The sequence below is a fragment of the Trichomycterus rosablanca genome, chromosome 6, assembly GCF_030014385.1.
Source record: "Trichomycterus rosablanca isolate fTriRos1 chromosome 6, fTriRos1.hap1, whole genome shotgun sequence".
Classification (NCBI taxonomy): domain Eukaryota; kingdom Metazoa; phylum Chordata; class Actinopteri; order Siluriformes; family Trichomycteridae; genus Trichomycterus; species Trichomycterus rosablanca.
The window spans coordinates 49,687,369-49,708,710 of record NC_085993.1 but is presented as its reverse complement, the minus strand read 5'-3'; the positions used below and the strand labels follow the sequence as shown (position 1 = coordinate 49,708,710).

General features: G+C 41.7%; 2 protein-coding genes across 4 annotated transcripts in view; one reads left to right on the top strand and one right to left on the bottom strand.

The window, feature by feature from the left end:
* gpbp1l1 (GC-rich promoter binding protein 1-like 1) overlaps positions 1–21,342 on the bottom strand; it is a 37,762-nt gene that overhangs the window by 13,751 nt on the left and 2,669 nt on the right. Inside the window, exons 1-3 of one of the 2 annotated variants that reach the window (XM_062998009.1) lie at positions 10,723–10,864; positions 3,422–4,592; positions 1,317–1,430 (exon numbers count right to left, since the gene is read on the bottom strand). In XM_062998009.1, the coding sequence (XP_062854079.1) occupies positions 1,317–1,376 (60 nt within the window). In that variant the 5' untranslated portion in view covers positions 1,377–1,430; positions 3,422–4,592; positions 10,723–10,864. Of the gene's footprint in view, positions 1–1,316; positions 1,431–3,421; positions 4,593–10,722; positions 10,865–21,342 lie in introns of those variants that run through there. The other variant, XM_062998010.1, reaches the window with a different exon arrangement.
* Positions 14,317–16,837, top strand: tmem69 (transmembrane protein 69). Of its 2 annotated transcripts, none has more exons than XM_062997094.1 (3): positions 14,317–14,397; positions 14,539–14,588; positions 15,970–16,837. In XM_062997094.1, the coding sequence occupies exons 2-3, from the start codon at positions 14,544–14,546 to the stop codon at positions 16,675–16,677; spliced, it is 753 nt and encodes a 250-aa protein (XP_062853164.1). In that variant the 5' UTR covers positions 14,317–14,397; positions 14,539–14,543; the 3' UTR covers positions 16,678–16,837. The 2 variants fall into 2 exon arrangements, with proteins under 2 accessions (XP_062853164.1, XP_062853165.1); XM_062997095.1 differs by having other exon boundaries at positions 14,352–14,381.

The window sequence follows — 21,342 nt, the reverse complement described above, 5'->3', positions numbered from 1 at the left end:
CTGCCTTACGCCCAGTGTTTTTATGGTGGACCCAAACCCACCAGAACTTTTACCAGGTAAAAGTGGTTGTTAATGTCGGAAAACAATTGACAGAAGTACTTAGAAGTTAGGAAATACAGCGCCAGGACACCTACAGTGTGGTTCTGTTTTGGGTTTTTCTTTTCCTTATTGTACTGCCTTAAGTTCCTATGACTGAGTTGCAAATATAAAATGTTCCATGTATTTTTAATGACATTCAAGTTAGGGGATTGGCCAGAGTTATTTAAACCGTTTTTTCAAGCAACCCACATTTTGGCCATGATTTTTAACACGAAACACTGATGCTCGCCTACAAAGCCAAAAATGGACCAGCCCCAGGCTACCTTCGAGATCTAATCGAACCCCGCAACCTCCGAGCCACTAGTCTCACCCGACTTGATCCTCCACCCAGGACTTGAGGAAGACGAGCATCGAGGCTCTTCTTTATACTGGCACCCAAGTGGTAGAACGAACTTCCCTTGTCTGTTCGAACATCTGAGTCTCCTGCTGTCTTTAAAAGACGATTAAAAACCTTCATCACCTCTTTACTGAGCACTTAAGCTGACTTGTACTTACTTTCTAACAGGGTTTCAGCAGATGTGTTCTTGGACTGTTGTCTATTTAAACTTGAGTAAGGTCATTTTAACTGTGGAAACACTTCTGTAAGTCGCTCTGGATAAAAGCGTCTGCTACATGACGTAAATGTAAATGTAAAACAAAATACACTTAATTGATAATAATGGTGGCGATCTGGTCCAACTGTGGTTTACACAAGGAGGCGTTCGTGTACACGTTCAATTTGTGTTTATGTGCCTGTTGAAATTAGTTTTTTTATGTAGTATTATTTTTCTCTGAGACCCATTTTTTGGCTTGCGACCCAAAACGTTGGAAAAACGTCCAAATTTCGTTTCTTTGCTGACAAAATCTAAATCTCCAAAATTCCGCTATTGTGTACAAAGCAGCTCCTCATGTTATGAATTCTTCAAACAAGATTAACTGTACACTCTGCATCTGAAGTTCCTGCTGTTTTCTGGTTTTCCCACAACTTTTCTGACTGCTATCCTTATAAATGTCTTTACATAAGCCACACAAGGCCTGCCATCATAAATAGCATCCTTATGCTCTGTTCCCAGCCTTTTGGGTACAACCTGCACTTACTCGTACAACTACATTTTTAATAAAGTTCTTCTAAAGGTAAATCAGCTTCGTTTTTGGTTTTGAAGAATATAAAAGGAGGAGTATGTAAATTTGCTGATAGAAACATTTATTTCTATAAGGTGTACAATATAGTGTATTACCTTGGCGGGCTGAGGCGTAGAGAAGTTAAGCCAGGCAGGAACAAAGTCATGCTGCGCCATTTAGGTCCAGTGTCTCCCGTCAGTGGATCGAGGCATCAAACCTCATGGCCTGAACTGCAAATCAAATCGACATAAATCATCACATAAAATCTACAAAGACTGAATGAATTAACAATGCTTGAGAGCATTTAGGCTGTGCACAGTATCTATTACATTAGGTTTAACTGAGGGGTCACAAACATTGAGTCTTAACAGTGGGTCCACTGACTAGTAGGTCTAACAGTGGGTCCACTGACTAGTAGGTCTAACAGTGGGTCCACTGACTAGTAGGTCTAACAGTGGGTCGAACAGTGACTAGTAGGACTAACATTGGGTCTAACAGTGACTAGTAGGACTAACAGTGGGTCCACTGACTAGTAGGACTAACAGTGGGTCCACTGACTAGTAGGACTAACAGTGGGTCCACTGACTAGTAGGACTAACAGTGGGTCTAACAGTGACTAGTAGGACTAACAGTGGGTCTAACAGTGACTAGTAGGACTAACAGTGGGTCTAACAGTGACTAGTAGGACTAACAGTGGGTCTAACAGTGACTAGTAGGACTAACATTGGGTCTAACAGTGACTAGTAGGACTAACAGTGGGTCCACTGACTAGTAGGACTAACATTGGGTCTAACAGTGACTAGTAGGACTAACAGTGGGTCCACTGACTAGTAGGACTAACATTGGGTCCACTGACTAGTAGGACTAACATTGGGTCTAACAGTGACTAGTAGGTCTAACAGTGGGTCCACTGACTAGTAGGTCTAACATTGGGTCCACTGACTAGTAGGACTAACATTGGGTCTAACAGTGACTAGTAGGACTAACAGTGGGTCCACTGACTAGTAGGTCTAACAGTGGGTCCACTGACTAGTAGGACTAACATTGGGTCTAACAGTGACTAGTAGGTCTAACAGTGGGTCCACTGACTAGTAGGTCTAACATTGGGTCCACTGACTAGTAGGACTAACATTGGGTCTAACAGTGACTAGTAGGACTAACAGTGGGTCCACTGACTAGTAGGACTAACAGTGGGTCTAACAGTGACTAGTAGGACTAACATTGGGTCCACTGACTAGTAGGTCTAACAGTGGGTCCACTGACTAGTAGGACTAACATTGGGTCTAAAAGTGACTAGTAGGTCTAACAGTGGGTCCACTGACCTTTAGATTATGTTTGTTTGTTTATTAGGATTGTAACGTCATGTTTTACACTTTGGTTCCATTCATGACAGGAACGGTAGTTACTCATTACACAAGATTCATCAGCTCACAAGGTTTAATATCAAACACAGTCATGGACAATTCTGTATCTCCAGTTCACCTCACTTGCATGTCTTTGGACTGTGGGAGGAAACCGGAGCTCCTGAAAGAAACCCACACAGACACGGGGAGAACATGCAAACTCCACACAGAAAGGACCCAGACCGTCCCACCTGGGGATCGAACCCAGGACCTTCTTGCTGTGAGGTGACAGTGCTACCCACCAAGCCCTCGTGCCATCCGGTATAGTGCTTATAGGTACTGTTATGTTGTATTACCAATGCATCATCGGTGATGATGATCCTGGGACTATGCCAACCAGCCCAAAAATGATGTTACATTTCCACATTTACAAGCTCTATTGGCCAACGCATTGTAAAGCAGCCAAAAACACTTAATGTGTTTCTTTTTGTGACTAGAATCAATGATGCTAAGTTGAATACTGAAGGAGCTCTAGGGTGGTGCAGCTGTAAAACACATTAGCACACCAGAGCTGACATTTTAAACCCTCAAGTTCGAATCTCAGCTCCGATGACCGACAGCCCTGGCACCTCTATGGACTACAATTGGCATGTCTTATTCCTCATAACTGCTGAAATTACGACCTCTGCTGGCTCATCAATGGCACCTGTACAGAGACGGAGAATAATGGAGATGGTGCGTGAATCTGTGCGCGATACAGATCTCGTGCAGGTCACGGCCCACTTCGATTAAGAGTGGAGGTCAACAGCAGTAGAGGAAGAAAGATTGAAGAGAAATACTGGGTTGAAAATGCATTTACAAACTGTATATCCTCTTACCCCAGAGTTGTAAGCTCTGTAGTCCAGCGGCCCTTGGCTTTCTTCACACGGTCAGTCCAACCGACTCGCTCAAAAAGTGTTGGCTGTACGACCAAACTGGCGCCACAGGACAACAGAAGCTTGGCACAAGCAAATTCCAGTCTCCAGGTTGGTGCAGTGCGTAACGGCGTGGCAGAAACAAAACTTTTTGGTGTCCCGATACCCCACGTAACGGTAAAATGGGACACAGCTGCAGTGGTTTGTAGTTGACGAGAAGTGCTTGATGTTTTTGATCGACAGGATTGGTCAGCGATAGTGGAAGAACAACTCAGCGATGTCTGTCCGACTCTACAGGCCGCTCTTAACTGAACTGATTATACAGAGTGCATTCAGACTGACCAAATAAAACAGTGCGAGGCAAAACTGTGTGGAAGAAAAAAACAGTCTTTTTATCTGGAAGGCTTGTGGAAGCAGCACGTCGTGCTTGCTTAGAAGCTTACAGACTCCTATTACAAACTCATCGTAAGCTGAAGATGCGCACAAAGAGAAAAAAAAAAAAAAAAAAAAGACAGTGGGGCGATACCACACGATGCTTCGTTGAGGAAAGTCACGAAGCGGATTTGTTCACCTCATTAAAACAGCGAGAGTGCAAGATCAAGGGGGAAAAGGGGGTCTTATCCGTCACATCACAATAGCTGATGGTGTCGGGTGCTATGGGGTCACGGGCATTGCTCTCGTCTTCAGCGGCACATACCGTGGACCATATTAGAAGATGGCAGAGTGAAAGAAAAACCAGATATCATCTTTAAGCTTCGTCATTCATGGCTGCGACTTGCAGACCGGTATCACGTCAGACTGCCGGAGTATTTTAAGTGAAGTATGATCTGATCCTGAACAAATCGGAAGATTTTACAGTTCATTAAATTATCAGGTGCTTGAACGGATGACACCAGAGACCCCACAGCTTTCCCACAGATGTGTCCAGAAACAGAACGTACTGCGCATTGGTCTTTCACAGGCTACCCAAAAAAAAAAGCTTTAGAAGACGAGATGGTGAACGATCCCAGAGTAGCGGGCGCTTCGGTTTAATTGATGCCTATAGAGGGTTAGACTTTCCCAGCAACTATGTGCACGGAAACGCTTCCGGCGTCCTCCTGTGTCCTTTAGAATTCTCCACCAGTGGAAGTCAACTCTGTAAAACAAATTAAAAACAATAATAAACTACCATTCTTTACCAAATCATTTTCACTTTCTTGTCTCTAATGCATGGCAAGGGCAGTTGCAGCCTGGCGGTTAAGGTACTGGACTAGTAATCAGAAGGTTGCCGGTTCAAGCCCCACTGCTGCCAAGTTGCAACTGTTAGGCCCCTGAACAAGGCCCTCAATTGCTCAAAATGTAATCAGTCATAATTGTAAGTCGCTTTGGATGAAAGCGTCTGCTAAATTGGGCAGCTCCAGCCTAGTGGTTAAGGTGCTGGACTAGTAATCAAAAAATTGCTGGTTCAAGCCTCACCGCTGCCAGGTTGTCACTGTTGGGCCCTTGAGCAAGGCCCTTAACCCTCAATTGCTTAGACAGTATACTCTCACAGTACTGTAAGTCGCTTTGGATAAAAGCGTCTGCTAAATGCTTAAATTGTAAATGTAAATGCTGCAGATAAATGTTACTGATAGGTTAGCGCTGCATTTAGTGATATTTATTTAGGGCACGTGTAACCTAGTGGTTGCTGGTTCAAGCCTCACCTCTGCCAGGCTGTCACTGTTGGGCCCTTGAGCAAGGCCCTTAACCCTCAATTGCTTAGACAGTATACTGTCACAGTACTGTGAATCGCTTTGGATAAAAGCATCTGCTAAATGCTGAAAATGTAAATGCATGTAATAGCATACGCAAAGCATTTTAAATCAAGTAATATACTATACACGCCTGGCATCAATCCTCCAAATCAGAGTGAAATAAATATCATAGTAATTTTATGCTGCTTAATTAGGTTGTTTGCTTGTTAATTTAGATTTTAACTTAATGCTTTACACTTTCATTTATTTTTACTTTATTTAACCTTTATTAAACCAGGCAAGTCATTAAGAACAGGTTCTTATTTACAACGGCGGCCTGGCAAAAGGCAAAGCCTCTTGAGGAACATGCATTCTTACAAACAAACCAAATAAGACATTGAAGCACGAAACAAAACTAATCTCTATACGATAACAACAAATAATCAAACGGTCCAACAACAGAGTGACAAGAACTTTGGTTCCATTCTTGATTTACATTTACATTTTCAGCATTTAGCAGACGCTTTTATCCAAAGTGACTTACACAATGAGCAGAACACGATGAGCAATTGAGGGTTAAAGGCCTTGCTCAGGGACCCAACAGTGGCAACTTGGTGGTGGTGGGGCTTCAACCGGCAACCTTCTGTTTACTAGTCCAGTACCTTAACCACTGAGCTATCACTGGCCCGGACAGGTAGTTACGTTAGAGACGATCGCTCATCTATTGCTGCTGTTTGAGTCGGTCATCTTCTAGACCTTCATCAGTGGACACAGGACGCTGCCCACGGGGCGCTGTTGGCTGGATATATTTGGTTGGTGGACTATTCCCAGTCCAGCAGTGACAGTGAGGTGTTTAAAAACTCCAGCAGCGCTGCTGTGTCTGATCCACTCATACCAGCACAACACACACTAACACACCACCACCATGTCAGTGTCACTGCAGTGCTGAGAATGATCCACCACCTAAATAATACCTGCTCTGTGGTGGTACTGTGGGGGTCCTGACCATTGCAGAACAGCATGAAAGGGGGTAACAAAGCATGCAGAGAAACAGATGGACTACAGTCAGTAATTGTAGAACTACAAAGTGCTTCTATATGATAAGTGGAGCTGATAAAATGGACAGTGAGTGTAGAAACAAGGAGGTGGTTTTAATGTTATGGCTGATCAGTGTATAGTGGAGATGTGCATTAATTATTAGCACTGAATACAAACTCCTACAAAGCTATATATAAAATACCGTCATTTAAATTCACAAAGTAAGTCATAAGTCACCACAGTGGATGCTATATAGTGGGTTTATTTAAAGCTAAGCAATATTATAACTCAGTCTAATTACGTTATGACGATAGAAACCAGCCTATAAGCACTGTTTAACTTTACACACACAGAGATAACCGAGAGGAGAGGTCCAGGTTATTCTGGATTGATAACAAAGATTATGTTTCTGCCCTGTTGAGCACAACAAGCACTGCTTCTCTGATTACATAAAAAAATTATTCAACTTTTTTGTTGGCTATAACATTAATAAATGATTCATTTCATTCTAACAACTTTTAATCGCATACATTTCACAATTCACTTTCATAACACATACATGTGTCTAGCTGTGAGAGAAAAACACTTTTACTTCTCTTTAACTGAAGTACGCAAAGCTGAAATGATGAAAACAGTTTTTTAGTAATTTTGATGTTATTTGCATACAGTTTTACATTTTTAGTGACTAGAAGCAGTAAACAAAACACAAAACAACACAAGAAGAGTCTGCTCCCAGTCGTTAATACACAATATTTTGAGGTTCACTTCCTGCAATGGGGTCGAATCAGGGTGACGTTACCTACTCAGTGTAAACAGAACATTTCTCGTACAGTCAGTTATTTATTTTAGTTCACGTTATCCTCTTAACATCACTTATAACTGCGCCAGGTTTGGCAAAGAGGAAATTAATAATAATTCTTGCTAGCCTGCTAGAGCTGTCAGAACAGGTAATGATGTTTTAATTTTTTTTTTCCAACTGACTGTAACCAGTTAATTAGTAACCAACAAAGACGACGTTCAATTAATGCAACCAGTTAAAATGTCACTATCATAGATTTCCACAAAGTTGACACTGGATTCCAATTGAGAGTGAAACTACAGATTTAAAACACAGTCTTTCTTTCTGATTTGTACGTTTTGATGCATTATATGATCCTACAAAGAAATGACAAAACTATTCATGTTAAAATCATTAAAAACATAAATAAGAACAAAAGCTGTTTTGCATCAGTATTCTGCTTGCATTTTAAACTTCGCACATGTCGTTCTGTTACTAACTTTTAGTTGATGCATGAGATGCATGAGTACCGATACTGGTATCGGGTATTTGCCCGATACCGCGCTCACTAACTCGTACTCGCAAACGAGGCTCCGATACTAAACATCCGATACCGTGTACCTAGTGCACGTTGCTGCGTTATGCCTGGTTCACACGACACGATTCTTGCCCTGATTTTCGCTCGCCGGCCGGTCGGCGCTAGATTTGCCGGCTCGGGAGCGACTCGGCGTTCGCTCGGCGATCGGAACTCGGCTCTCGATCGCTAAGCGTGAACTATCCGACAACTCGATCCGACCGGCTCGCCGAGCGCTCGAGTTTTCTAGCACGTCAGATATCCGATCTGAGATGTGCGACTGGGAATGAGTGACGTGTCGAACAGCCAATGAGAACGCAGGATACGGCGTGAGGGGAAACGCAGGAGAGGAGTGTAAACAGGTGGGACAGGGGGATAATATAGTTTCTATCAGAATACATCAGCACACACACGTTTTACAGTATTTCTGATCTGATCGTTCTCTACAAAACATAACAACAAAACACCAACATTGCAAAAATATTTATTAACCTCCAACTCCTTAACTCCATCATTCTAAATAGGTATTGGTATTGGTATTGGTATCGGCAAGTACAAAAATACATGTACTCGTACTTGTACTCGGTTGGAAAAAATGGTATTGATGCATCCCTAGTTTTCACAATAATAATATAAATATTTTGTACCATGTTTCAGTGTAAGGATAAAACTGTTAATCAACTTATTTAAAACTACACTAATGTTAGAAAAAGCTTTAATATACAGACTATATTTTGATGAACATTTTGCCTTGTAGTAAGCTGTTTGTTTTGAACTTATGAATGCTGAACCAGTTCTGTTTACTGTTGTACATTACAAGCAAAATCACTACGTGACAGTGTTTTTTACGAGTAAAGATGGCCTTGAGCTTAAGTTGAATGAAAGAGTCAAAATGTAATAGCACTGTATTAAATATCATAAATTTAATCAGCCAAGCACCCAGTCTAAAAACGTATTCTCTTATTTTAAATACTACTGCATACATGCAATGGTTGGAAAAGCAGCATTTTAAACTATGTACCACTACTGTGAAACAGTAACATCAACATCTGACAGCAAAACCTTAAGTAGTAAAAACTGTAGCCAATAAATTAATAATAAAAGTTTGTGAACAAGATTTGTAAGCTTGGCATATTTACCACAGACCCAGACAAACTATAACTAAAAAAAAATCCCTGCACCAGGATTATTACTTAGGGTTGCTGGTTCAAACCCCACCACTGCCAGAATACCACTGTTGGGCCCTTGAGCAAGCCCTTTAACCATCAACTGCTTACACTGTATACTGTAAGTCACTTTGGATAAAAGCATCTGCTAAATGCCAAAAATATAAATGTAAAATGTAATACCATGTCCACTCCTTTAGCGGTTAAGGTACTGGACTAATAATCAAAAGGTTGCTGGCTCAAGCCTCACTACTGCCAGGTTGTCACTGTTGGGCCCTTGAGCAAGACCCTTAACCCTCAATTGCTCAGACTGTACAGTCTCACAGTACTGCTAAATGCCGAAAATGTAAAACTAAAGCTCTTTTTGACAGTTGGACCTCATGGTGTCAAAGTTTACAAACGTTTTCGATATTTACAATTAAAAATTGTCACACTTGCTGTCAGATTAATTATTGTACTTTGCATGAAATAAGTTATTTAAAAGAATTTAGCTGAATAAGACAGAAAAAGCACCACTTATCTACTGAGTAAACCTGCTTGCATCTATCTATCTATCTATCTATCTATCTATCTATCTATCTATCTATCTATCTATCTATCTATCTATCTAGTCCATACTTAAGTTTGGTTTAGTATACGAGGGTACAAAGATGCAAATTATACTATACAGTATACATACTAAACAGTACGTCAAAATAGTATTGACACAAACTCTGGTATAGTAGTATAGTAATACCCTGGTAAAAAAATAAACCACTTATCTACTGAGTAAACCTGCTTGCAGCCAGATATGAATTATAAAGTCCATACTTAAGTTTGGTTTAGTATACGAGGGTACAGAGATGTAAATTATACTATACAGTAAGTCAAAATAGTATAGACACAAACACTGTATAGTAGTATAGTAATACACTGGTAAAATAAACCACTTATCTACTGAGTAAACCTGCTTACAGCCAGATATGAATTATAAAGTCCATACTTAAGTTTGGTTTAATATGTGAAGGTACAGAGATGCAAATTATACTATACAGCAAGTCAAAATAGTATAGACACAAACACTGTATAGTAGTATAGTAGTATAGTAATACACTGGTAAAATAAACCACTTATCTACTGAGTAAACCTGCTTGCAGCCAGATATGAATTATAAAGTCCATACTTGAGTTTGGTTTAATATGTGAAGGTACAGAGATGCAAATTATACTATAAAGTATACATACTAAACAGTATGTCATAAAAGTATAGACACAAACTATGGTATAGTAGTATAGTAGTATAGTAATACCCTGGTAAAAAAATAAACCACTTATCTACTGAGTAAACCTGCTTACAGCCAGATATGAAGTATAAAGTCCATACTTAGGTTTGGTTTAGTATGCAAGGGTACAAAGATGTAAATTATACTATACAGTAAGTCAAAATAGTATAGACGCAAACACTGTATAGTAGTTTGACCAACTATTTAGTTCAGTAACACAGTTAGTACGAACATTTAGCTTAGCTTAGCTTAGCTTAACCACACGTTACTAACCTTGACTAATAAAAGCTGAATGTAACCATTCCTGATCAATACTTCATTTTTATAGTTATAAAATATTGAACTGTGTTTAGAATTAGCTCCCTTGCTAGGACTTAGCTAATGAGTTCGACGTAACGTTACTTATCCAGTGGTAGGCCATTCAATGAACTTGTAGCCAGCTAGCGCTAACAAACCGTGCAACTTAACACACATATTAATGCGCATTTGTGAACACAAGTAGCATATCTGATTAGTTGGTGTTATACCGAATTAAAAGATACCTCGCAGTGTTGCTGTGTGCAATGCCGCGCACTCGCCGAGTCCTGATGTTTTTTTAGCTCGAATGCTAACGCGCTTAGCAGGTTAGCTAGTTAGCAAGTTAGCATGTTGGCGAAAATAAAGCGGAGTTAAAATGGCTCCTGAAGTCCCGCACACACAGCGACCAAACAAACCGTCTCCGCTCGCTCCCACTTACTTCAGCTTCTGCCCCGCGGTCCGTCCGGATGAGTCTGACCCTCCGAGCGCGGTGTTTGATGTCGGCTGGTGTTTATGGTGCTGATATTAGATGAAATTAGAATAACGGCTGTGCTGTTAGATTGTTGTGTTTGTGTCCCTCCTGTTCCTGTCTGCTGCTGCTCAGACCCACCAATCGATCCCAGAGTCGCGAGGAGCCTCTCGACTCACTGCGAGAAGGTCTTGGGTTCGATTCCCAGGTGTGGAGTTTGCATGTTCTCCCCGTGTCTGTGTGGGTTTCCTCCCACAGTCCAAAGACGTGCAAGTGAGGTGAATGACTGTGTTTGACATTAAACTTGTTAACTGATGAATCTTGTGTAATGAGTAACTACCTGTCCTGTCATGAATGTAACCAAAGTGTAAAACATGACAATAAAATCCTAATAAATAAATAAATAATAAATAATTACAATATTTAGCGGGTGGCTCGGTGGGTACCACTGTCGCCGCACAGCAAGAAGGTCCTGGGTTTCATTCTCAGGTGAAGCTGTCCAGGTCCTTTCTGTGTGGAGTTTGTTCTCCCTGTGTCCGTGTGGGTTTCCTCCGGGTGCTCCGGTTTCCTCCCACAGTCCAAATACATGCAAGTGAGGTGAACTGGAGATACAAAATCGTCCATGACTGTGTTTGACATTAAACTTGTGAACTGATGAATCTCGTGTATCCAGTAACTACCTGTTCTGTCATGAATGTAACCAAAGTGTGTAAAGCATGATGTTAAAATCCCAATAAACAAATAATAAATAAATAATTACAATATTTAGCGGGTGGCTCGGTGGGTAGCACTGTCACCTCACAGTAAGAAGGTCCTGGGTTTGATTCTCAGGTGAAGCGGTCCGGGTCCTTTTTGTGTGGAGTTTGCATGTTCTCCCCATGTCTGTGTGGGTTTCATCCCACAGTCCCACTTATTATTATTTATTAGGATTTAAACGTCATGTTTTACACTTTGGTTACATTCATGACAGGAACGGTAGTTACTCATTACACAAGATTCATCAGTTCACAAGTTTAGTGTCAAACACAATCATGGACAATTTAGAATCTCCAATTCACCTCACTGCACATCTTCGTACTGTGGTAGGAAACCGGAGCACCCGAAGGAAACCCATGCAGACATGGGGAGAACATGCAAACTCCACACAGAAAGGACTTGGACCGCTCGAAAGGTAGGAAACAACCTGAACAGGTTACCACCACAGGGCAAACACACTCACATTTACACACAGACTCATACTTAGGGACAATCTCCAATTAACCTGACTGAAAATCTTTGGACTGTGGGAGGAAACCAGAGCACCCGAGTAAACCCACACAGACATGGGGAGAACATGCAAACTTCACACAGAAAGGACTTGGACTGCTCTACCTGGGAATCGAACCCAGGACCTTCTTGCTGTGAGGCAACAGTGCTACCCATCGAGCCACCGTGCCACCCTGTTGGATATTAAAGACTTGAACTGATAAATCTTGTGTAACCAGTAACTACCTGTCTTGTTATGAATGTAACCAAAGTGTGTAAAACATGACATCAAAATCCTAATAAATAAATAAATAAATACAATAATTAAAATATTTAGCGAGTGGCTTGGTGGGTAGCACTGTTGCCTCACAGCAAGAAGGTCCTGGATTCAATTCCCAGGTGGAGCAATCCGGGTCTTTTCTGTGTGGAGTTTGCATGTTCTCCCATGTCTGTGTGGGTTTCCTCCCACAGTCCAAAGATTTTCAATTAGGTTAATTGGAGATTGAAGTATGAGTCTGTGTGTGAATGTGTGTGTGAGTGTGTTTGCCCTGTGGTGGTAACCTGTTCAGGGTGTTTCTTACCTTTTGCCCAGTGAAGCGTACCCACCAAGACCCTGAATAGGACAAAGCGCTGGTAAAACGAACAGTGAATGAATTAATAATATTTAGCTACTTGCTAGAGTGGTGTTGCACAGGTGTTGTACAGTCTCATGCAAAAGTCTGGCTGTGCCAGGTCAAATTCCATGTTATGCTGCTTTACTAATTCCTAATTAAACTTTTATAAACTCCCTTAAAATCACAAGGAAGAAACCTTAACAGGAACCCGATTTAGGGACCTCCATCATACAAAAAACCTACATATACAAAAATAATTGTAAATTGAAGTTATAACTAGTTAAACACATAAAGAGTTGAATCTAAGTTCAGTCTGTGGTAGAATAAAGTCAGATTTTCATCATTTCTAGCAGGAGCGGCATTGTTGGCCTGGCAGCCTCAAACTTGCAGGCTTCAACCTCAGGTGGGTAAAAAGGTTCCCGTCTCAACTTTACAGCATCCAGGACCAGACAGAAAACAAACAAACAAAAAAACAATGTTGAGCAAGCCAAGTGGCGGAGAAAAACTCCATTAAACTAAAAGAAGAAACCTTGAGAGGATCCAGACTCCATCCATCATTCCTGGGTGGCCTGAAGGGTAACTTAAATACATACGTTAAATTAATCAAAACATATACAAAATAATTAAAAAATATTTTTAGAGTTATAACTAATAAAAAAAAGAATTTGAGTTATTAATTATTCAGGCTTGTCTGTGGTAAAGTCTAATAGGGCAGTTGTAGCCTAGTGGTTAGGGTACTGGACTAGTAATCAAAAGGTCGCTGGTTCAAACACCACTACTGACAGGTTGCCACTGTTGGGCCCTTGAGCAAGACCCTTAACCCTCAACTTCTCAGATTGTATACTGTACTGTAAGTCGCTTTGGATAAAGGCGTCTGCTAAATGCTGAATATGTAAATGTAATAGTGAGTTCTGGACATTTTCAAAAGTTCAAGAGTTCAAGAGAGAGTTCAAGAGGTGCTTTATTGTTATTTCAGCTCTATACAAGTACATATTGAAATGAAACAATGTTCCTCCAGCAGGACCAGGGTGCAACATAGAACAAAAAGTGCAATACAGACATTTAAAAAAAAAAAAAAAAAAAAAGGAATTAAGGGAGACAAGACTAGAGACAAGAGTAGTGATGGCCAGTACATGGTGCTGAGTAAATGATAGGTAAATTTTGAGTGCAGACACGGCAGATACCCATGATATCTAGAAGAAGCGACATTGTTGGCAGGCTTAAACCTCAGGTGGAAGCCTGCAAGATGAATCTATCTCTATTTCCCCTGCTGCTCCCGTTAGGGGTCGCCGGCAGATCATGATCCGTGTTATCGATTTGGCACAGTTTTCACGCCTTTCCTGACACAACCCTCCCTCTTTATCCGGGCTTGGGACCGGCACTACAATGCGCTGGTTTATGCATCCTAGCGGCTGGGTACCTATAGGACAATTCAGTGTCTTCAATTAGCCTGGCTGTATGTTTTTGGACTGTAGGAGGAAACCGGAGCATCCAGAGGAAACCCACACAGACATGGGGAGAACATGCAAACTCCACAGAAAGGACCCGGACCGCCCTACCTGGCGATCGATCCCAGGACCTTCTTGCTACCCACTTAGCCACTGTGCCGCCCGAAGCCTGCAAGATAAATGAATGAATGAACTGTATTGCAGTTACTGAAGGACTTTTATTGTGTAGAACAGTTCGCCATGTTTCAGGTTTATACATCCTCACGTTGCTCATGCTGTTGACCTTCTCTGCTACTGGAGTGTTATAATGTAAAATATTGAGGTAAATAAGAGGATAGGTGAGTAAATGGTGGTAATTATATATAGATTATTAAAATATAATTATATATAACCTGTCTCTGTGTGTATAGGCACTAGACAGATATGTTGTTATGTGTTAGGTAACTCACATCTCATGTAATGTTGCATCTCTATTACAGACAGAATGTCAGTAGCTTTAATAACACGCCGCTTGGTTGGCAGCACTTTGGTGAGTATCTCATCAGTTCTGTTTTACATCATAATAACAAATCATTTCATAATCTGTCAGTTTAATTATCTAATATTCTCTAACATTAAAACCGGATCTGATGTTCAGATCTGTAAACGTTAATGGAACCACATCTTATGTTAAACAAAATGTAACATACTTATAATAAATGACCCCAAAACAAATAAATAAGATGTAAATAATTATACATTTAAATTCGTATAGCGTTTATGATTACTAAAGTTCCTCATTACCTGAAGTTAGAGACATTTTAACCCCCCCCCCCCCCCACACACACATATATATTAAGATATCCTTAAACCCCCCCAATACAAATGCAAAATTATAAATAAACATATTTTATTCAGTACAATTCTGTTCTGCAACTAGTAGCTGTTGAAAACACAATGCAACTTTTAGTCCAGTGAGCAGTGAGTGAGTAAATTAATCAAAATCTTATAAAATCTAATAAAAAATGTTATTATTACTATTATATGGGCGGGAGTGGGTAGCACTGGGCGGCGCGGTGGCTTAGTGGGTAGCACTGTCGCCTCACAGCAAGAAGGTCCTGGGTTTGATCCCCAGGTGGGGCGGTCCGGGTCCTTTCTGTGTGGGGTTTGCATGTTCTCCCCGTGTCCGCGTGGGTTTCCTCCGGGTGCTCCGGTTTCCTCCCACGGTCCAAAAACATGCAGTCAGGTTAATTGGAGACACTGAATCGTCCTATAGATACCTGGCCGCTAGATGCACAAACCAGTGCATTGTAGTGCCGGTCCCAAGCCCGGATAAAATAGGGAGGGTCGTGTCAGGAAGGGCATCCGCATCAGTCCCTCAATATTAAGAGATGCTTAAAATGCCCCCCCTACAATATACTAATGTAAAATTCTAAATAAACTTATTTTATTTACTACTTTTTATTCTCTTTTGCAACTAGGAGCTACTGTAAACACATTTTGTGACATATTTCTGGCTATTATTTAAAAATACAACATTCACACCAATGGGCAACATTGGTACCCAGCATAGTGAGTAATAAAGTTCCCCCCTCAAATTTATATTTTGCTTAACATCATGATGTACTGGCTGCAAACTTTTTCTTGTCCACCAAAGTAAAAGTGTGGCTGCAGGTTTTCATACCAAATAATCCCAAACTACCTACGTTTATTTGTTAAACTGGTTTGCTTTGGTTTTCAAACTGGTCACATTTGGCCTTCACTGCTCAGTTACTGCTAATCTATCAGTTGTAAAGTGGGTAGCAATGCTAGATTGGTATTATTATAATATTAATAATAACAATATTAATTAAATTTAAGTTTTTTGCTCTTTGTTCATGCTTAAGAAGTTGATGAGGTCCTAATGACATTTGCATGTTCTTCATTCACAGTGTCAGAAGTGGAGCAGACTTCAGCTCATCCCCAAAAAGTTTGTCTACACAGTTCACCAGCCACGCTGCTTCTTATTCTACACAAAGAACCGCACTGGGTCAGTGCCGCCCACATACACCACCGGTTCTCAGATCAGAGCCGAGTCGTTTCATTTATCGTCACTTAAATTGAAGAAACGGGAGCCGGAGGAGCCGCCGCCACGAGAACTCGACCTGCTCAGATATGACCTGAAGTCCTTAAAGCATGCCCCTAAACCAGCACTGTATTTGGGATTGTCCGGTCTCATACCGTTTGTATCGGCTCCATTACTCATGGCTATTACAGAGACTTACCTTCCTGAGGTAGCTTATGCACAGGTTGTGTACGGTGCCTCCATCGTTTCTTTCCTCGGAGGAGCTCGGTGGGGCTTCGCGTTACCAGAGGGAAGCCCTGCAAAACCTGACTGGCTGAATTTAGCCAACAGCGTTGTACCCTCGTTAATAGCCTGGCTGGCATTGCTTTTTAGCCACAATATTACCCAGTCAAGCATGCTGGTGATTATGGGTCTGGGTATATCTCTGCATTATGACCTGGCTCTTTTACCTACGTACCCCAGCTGGTTCAAGGCACTGAGGACAGTCCTCACAACCGTAGCGTTCTTGTCTTTAGTGGCTACATTGGTCATTAAAGGGTTTTTTCCAGAGAAGAAATATTTGACAGAGGAATAGATGATTAAAACGACTCTGTATCTTTTTTTGAACATTAAGCTTGAACAGAAATCATGTGTAACCTGTAAATACCTGTTCTGCCCGGTCATGAATGTGATGTAATTCCAATGCATACATTCAATTCACAGAAATGAAATAAATACTAAAAATGTATTCATTCACTAGATTAAAATGTACATATGAGATAAAGTCTTTTATTATCCCACAGGGGGGAATTTGCAATGTTACATCGATCAGCCATAACATTAAAATCACCTCCTTCTTTCTACATTCACTGTCAATTTTATTAGCTCCACTTACCATATAGGATGGCACGGTGGCTAAGTGGGTAGCACTGTCGCCTCACAGCAAGAAGGTCCTGGGTTCGATCCCCGGGTGAGGCGGTCTGGGTCCTTTCTGTGTGGAGTTTGCATGTTCTCCCCGTGTCTGCGTGGGTTTACTCCGGGTGCTCCGGTTTCCTCCCACAGTCCAAAAACATGCAGGTGAGGTGAACTGGAAATACTAAATTGTCCATGACTGTGTTTGATATAACCTTGTGAACTGATGAATCTTGTGTAATGAGTAACTACCGTTCCTGTCATGAATGTAACCAAAGTGTAAAACATGACGTTAAAATCCTAACAAACAAACTTACCATACAGAAGCACTTTGTAGTTCTACAATTACTGACTGTAGTCCATCTGTTTCTCTACATGCTTTGTTAACCCCCTTTCATGCTGTTCTTCAATGGTCAGGACCCCCACAGGACCACCACAGAGCAGGTATTATTTAGGTGGTGGATCATTCTCAGCACTGCAGTGACACTGACATTGTGTGTGTTGTGCTAGTGTGTGTTGTGCTAGTATGATGGAACAGACACAGCAGCGCTGCTTCTCGTGTCACTGCTGGACTGAGAATAGTCCACCAACCAAAAACATCCAGCCAACAGTGCCCCGTGGGCAGCATCCTGTGACCACTGATGAAGGTCTAGAAGATGACCGACTCAAACAGCAGCAATAGATGAGCGATCGTCTCTGACTTTACATCTACAAGGTGGACCAACTAGGTTGGAGTGTCTAATAGAGTGGACAGTGAGTGGACACGGTATTTAAAAACTCCAGCAGTGCTGCTGTGTCTGATTCGCTCATACCAGCACAACACACACTAACACACCACCACCATATCAGTGTCACTGCAGTGCTGAGAATGATCCACCACCTAAATAATACCTGCTCTGTGGGGGTCCTGTGGGGGTCCTGACCATTGAAGAACAGGGTGAAAGAGGGTAACAAAGCATGCAGAGAAACAGATGGACTACAGTCAGTAATTGTAGAACTACATAGTGCTTCTATATGGTAAGTGGAGCTGATAAAATGGACAGTGAGTGTAGAAACAAGGAGGTGGTTTTAATGTTATGGCTGATCGGTGTATACATATACAGGTGTACAGAACAATGAAATTCTTTCTTCGCATATCCCAGCGTGTTTGGAAGCTGGGGTCAGAACGCAGGGTCAGCCATCGTACGGCACCTTTGGAGAAGACAGCGTTAAGGGCCTTGCTCAAGGACCCAACAGTGGCTGCATAGCAGAGCCTTGATTTGAACCGCCAATCTAGCCCAAAGCTCTACCCACTAGGCCAGCACTGTCCCTAATGATGTTAATGGTTAATATTGTAATAATTATACTGTATATGGTATATGTTGACAGTGGCCTAGCAGATATTGTTGTTGCCACACAGCTCAGAAATCTGTTGTCCAATCGTATCTTCTTACAGTTTGAGTGGACTTTGGCATGTTCCACCAACGTGTTACTAAATGAACTGCTCATACTTAATTGTCCCTTTTTGTAGAATTGAACACACACATACACGTGTCCACTACAATGAGCCGAGAAGGTTAAGGGTCTTGCTTCAAGGCTCAACAGTGGCCGCATGGCAAAGCCAGGATTCAACTGTCCCTAAATTGCCTTGTACTCGACCCCGAACCCTCCATGACTTTACAACAGGATTAAATGGTTAATATACTGTAGATTAACACAATAAAACATGACACCGTGTCTGTGAATACACTGTAGATGGCAGCACAAGCACATTCGTGGTAACTGCTGTATTATTTACATGTGCTCAGCCTAGTAAAAACTTTCTAAAAAAGTTTCTAAAGACTGATTATAACTGACAGGCAAAAATGGAAAGAATACACAGAAGATCTTCACAAACAAGACATCAGTTGCCAAGACACTTTCAACTACAGTTGATCTCAACTACAGAGAAGAACCTTCAGTACTTGAAGATGAAGTCAGTCGTGACCTGAAGTCACTGCCAAAAAAGAAAGCCACGGGCATCAATAACATTGCAACAGAGATCTGTCAAGTTTCCCAAGAAGATTTGGTTAAAGTGAAAACTGAAAAACACTAGAAAAACTTGTGGCTTGCATCATGTTTTGTGCGTGTTTGTATTCATTGTCTGGAGAATACATGGAGAAGATGGATCATGAGCGAGACCAACAACTCAGCAGGACTGGGATGAATCGGAATGCAGACTGTGAGCCTATCAGCAGCTTACATTACTGATGATCTTGTGCCCTTGAACATCAGTTTTATGTCCTGTGTGCGTATCTGTATTCATTTCCTACTGACACATGCAGAAGATGGATCATGAGCGAGACCCTTGACGTCAATCCCATCCAACAACTCAGCAGGACTGGGATGAATTGGAATGCTGACTGCTGGCCTAGCCTTCGTTAGTAACGTTCTTGTGCCCCTGAACATCAGTTTCATGTCCTGTGTGCATATCTGTTTTCATTTCCTACTGACATATGCAGAAGATGGATTATGAGAGAGACCCTTGATGCCAATCTCATTCAAAATCCCCATTGGGTTGAATCAGAATGCAGACTGTGAGCCTAGCCTTTATTAGTTAAGTTCTTGTGCCCTTGAACATCAGGTTTACAGTGGGGCCAAAAAGTATTTAGTCAGCCACTGATTGTGCAAGTTCTCCTACTTAGAAAGATGAGAGAGGTCTGTAATTTTCATCATAGCTACACTTCAACTATGAGAGACAAAATGAGAAAAAAAATCCAGGTAATCACATTGTAGGATTTTTAAAGAATTTATTTGTAAATTATGGTGGAAAATAAGTATTTGGTCAATAACAAAAGTTCAACTCAATACTTTGTAACATAACCTTTGTTGGCAATGACAGAGGTCAAACGTTTCCTGAAAGTCTTCACCAGGTTTGCACACACTGTAGCTGCTATTTTGGCCCATTCCTCCATGCAGATCTCCTCTAGAGCAGTGATGTTTTGGGGCTGTCGCTGGGCAACACAGGCTTTTAACTCCCTCTAACAAATTTTCTCTGGGGTTGAGGTCTGGAGACTGGCTAGGCCACTCCAGGACCTTGAAATGCTTTTTACGGAGCCACTCCTTCATTGCCCGAGCGGTGTGTTTGGGATCATTGTCATGCTGGAAGACCCAGCCACGTTCCATCTTCAATGCTCTCACTGATGGAAGGAGGTTTTGGCTTAAAATCTCACGATACATGGCCCCGTTCATTCTTCCCTTAACACGGATCAGTCGTCCTGTCCCCTTTGCAGAAAAACAGCCCCAAAGCATGATGTTTCCACCCCCATGCTTCACAGTAGGTATGGTGTTCTTGGGTTCTTCTTCTTCCTCCAAACACGACGAGTTGAGTTTTTACCAAAAAGTTCCATTTTGGTTTCATCTGACCACATGATATTCTTCCAATCGTCTTCTGGATCATCCATGTGCTCTCTGGCAAACTTCAGACGGGCCTGGACATGTACTGGCTTAAGCAGGGGGACACGCCTGGCACTGCAGGATTTGAGTCCCTCTCGGCGTAGTGTGTTACTGATGGTAGCCTTTGTTACTTTGGTCCCAGCTCTCTGCAGGTCATTCATCAGGTCCCTCCATGTAGTTCTGGGATTTTTGCTCACCGTTCTCATGATCATTTTGACCCCATGGAATGAGATCTTGCGTGGGGCCCCAGATCGAGGGAGATTATCAATGGTCTTGTATGTCTTCCATTTTCTTACAATTGCTCCCACAGTTGATTTATTCACACCAACCTGCTTGCCTAGTGTAGATTCACTCTTCCCAGCCTGGTACAGGTCTACAATTTTCTTCCTGGTGTCCTTCGACAGCTCTTTGGTCTTGGCCATGGTTGAGTTTGGAGTCTGACAGTTTGAGGCTGTGGACAGGTGTCTTTTATACAGATAACGAGGTCAAACAGGTGCCATTAATTCAGGTAACGAGTGGAGGACGGAAGAGCTTCTTAAAGAAGAAGTTACAGGTCTGTGAGAGCCAGAAATCTTGCTTGTTTGTGGGTGACCAAATACTTATTTTCCACCATAATTTACAAATAAATTCTTTAAAAATCCTACAATGTGATTTCCTGGATTTTTTTTTCTCATTTTGTCTCTCATAGTTGAAGTGTACCTATGATGAAAATTACAGACCTCTCTCATCTTTCTAAGTAGGAGAACCTGCACAATCAGTGGCTGACTAAATACTTTTTGGCCCCACTGTATGTTCCCTGTGTGTGTCTGTGTGGGTTTCCTATTGACACACACAGAAGATGGATTGTGAGAAAGACCCTTGACGTCAATCCCATCCAACAGCATGGAACTGGGATAAAATCGGAATGCAGACTGTGAGCCTATCAGCAGCTTAC

Bases quoted from the DNA above. Each gene is read 5' to 3' on its own strand.
- tmem69 (XM_062997094.1), top strand. From the start codon at position 14,544: ATGTCAGTAGCTTTAATAACACGCCGCTTGGTTGGCAGCACTTTG. The intron at 14,589-15,969 runs GTGAGTATCTCA...CTTCATTCACAG, and splicing joins GCTTGGTTGGCAGCACTTTG to TGTCAGAAGTGGAGCAGACT.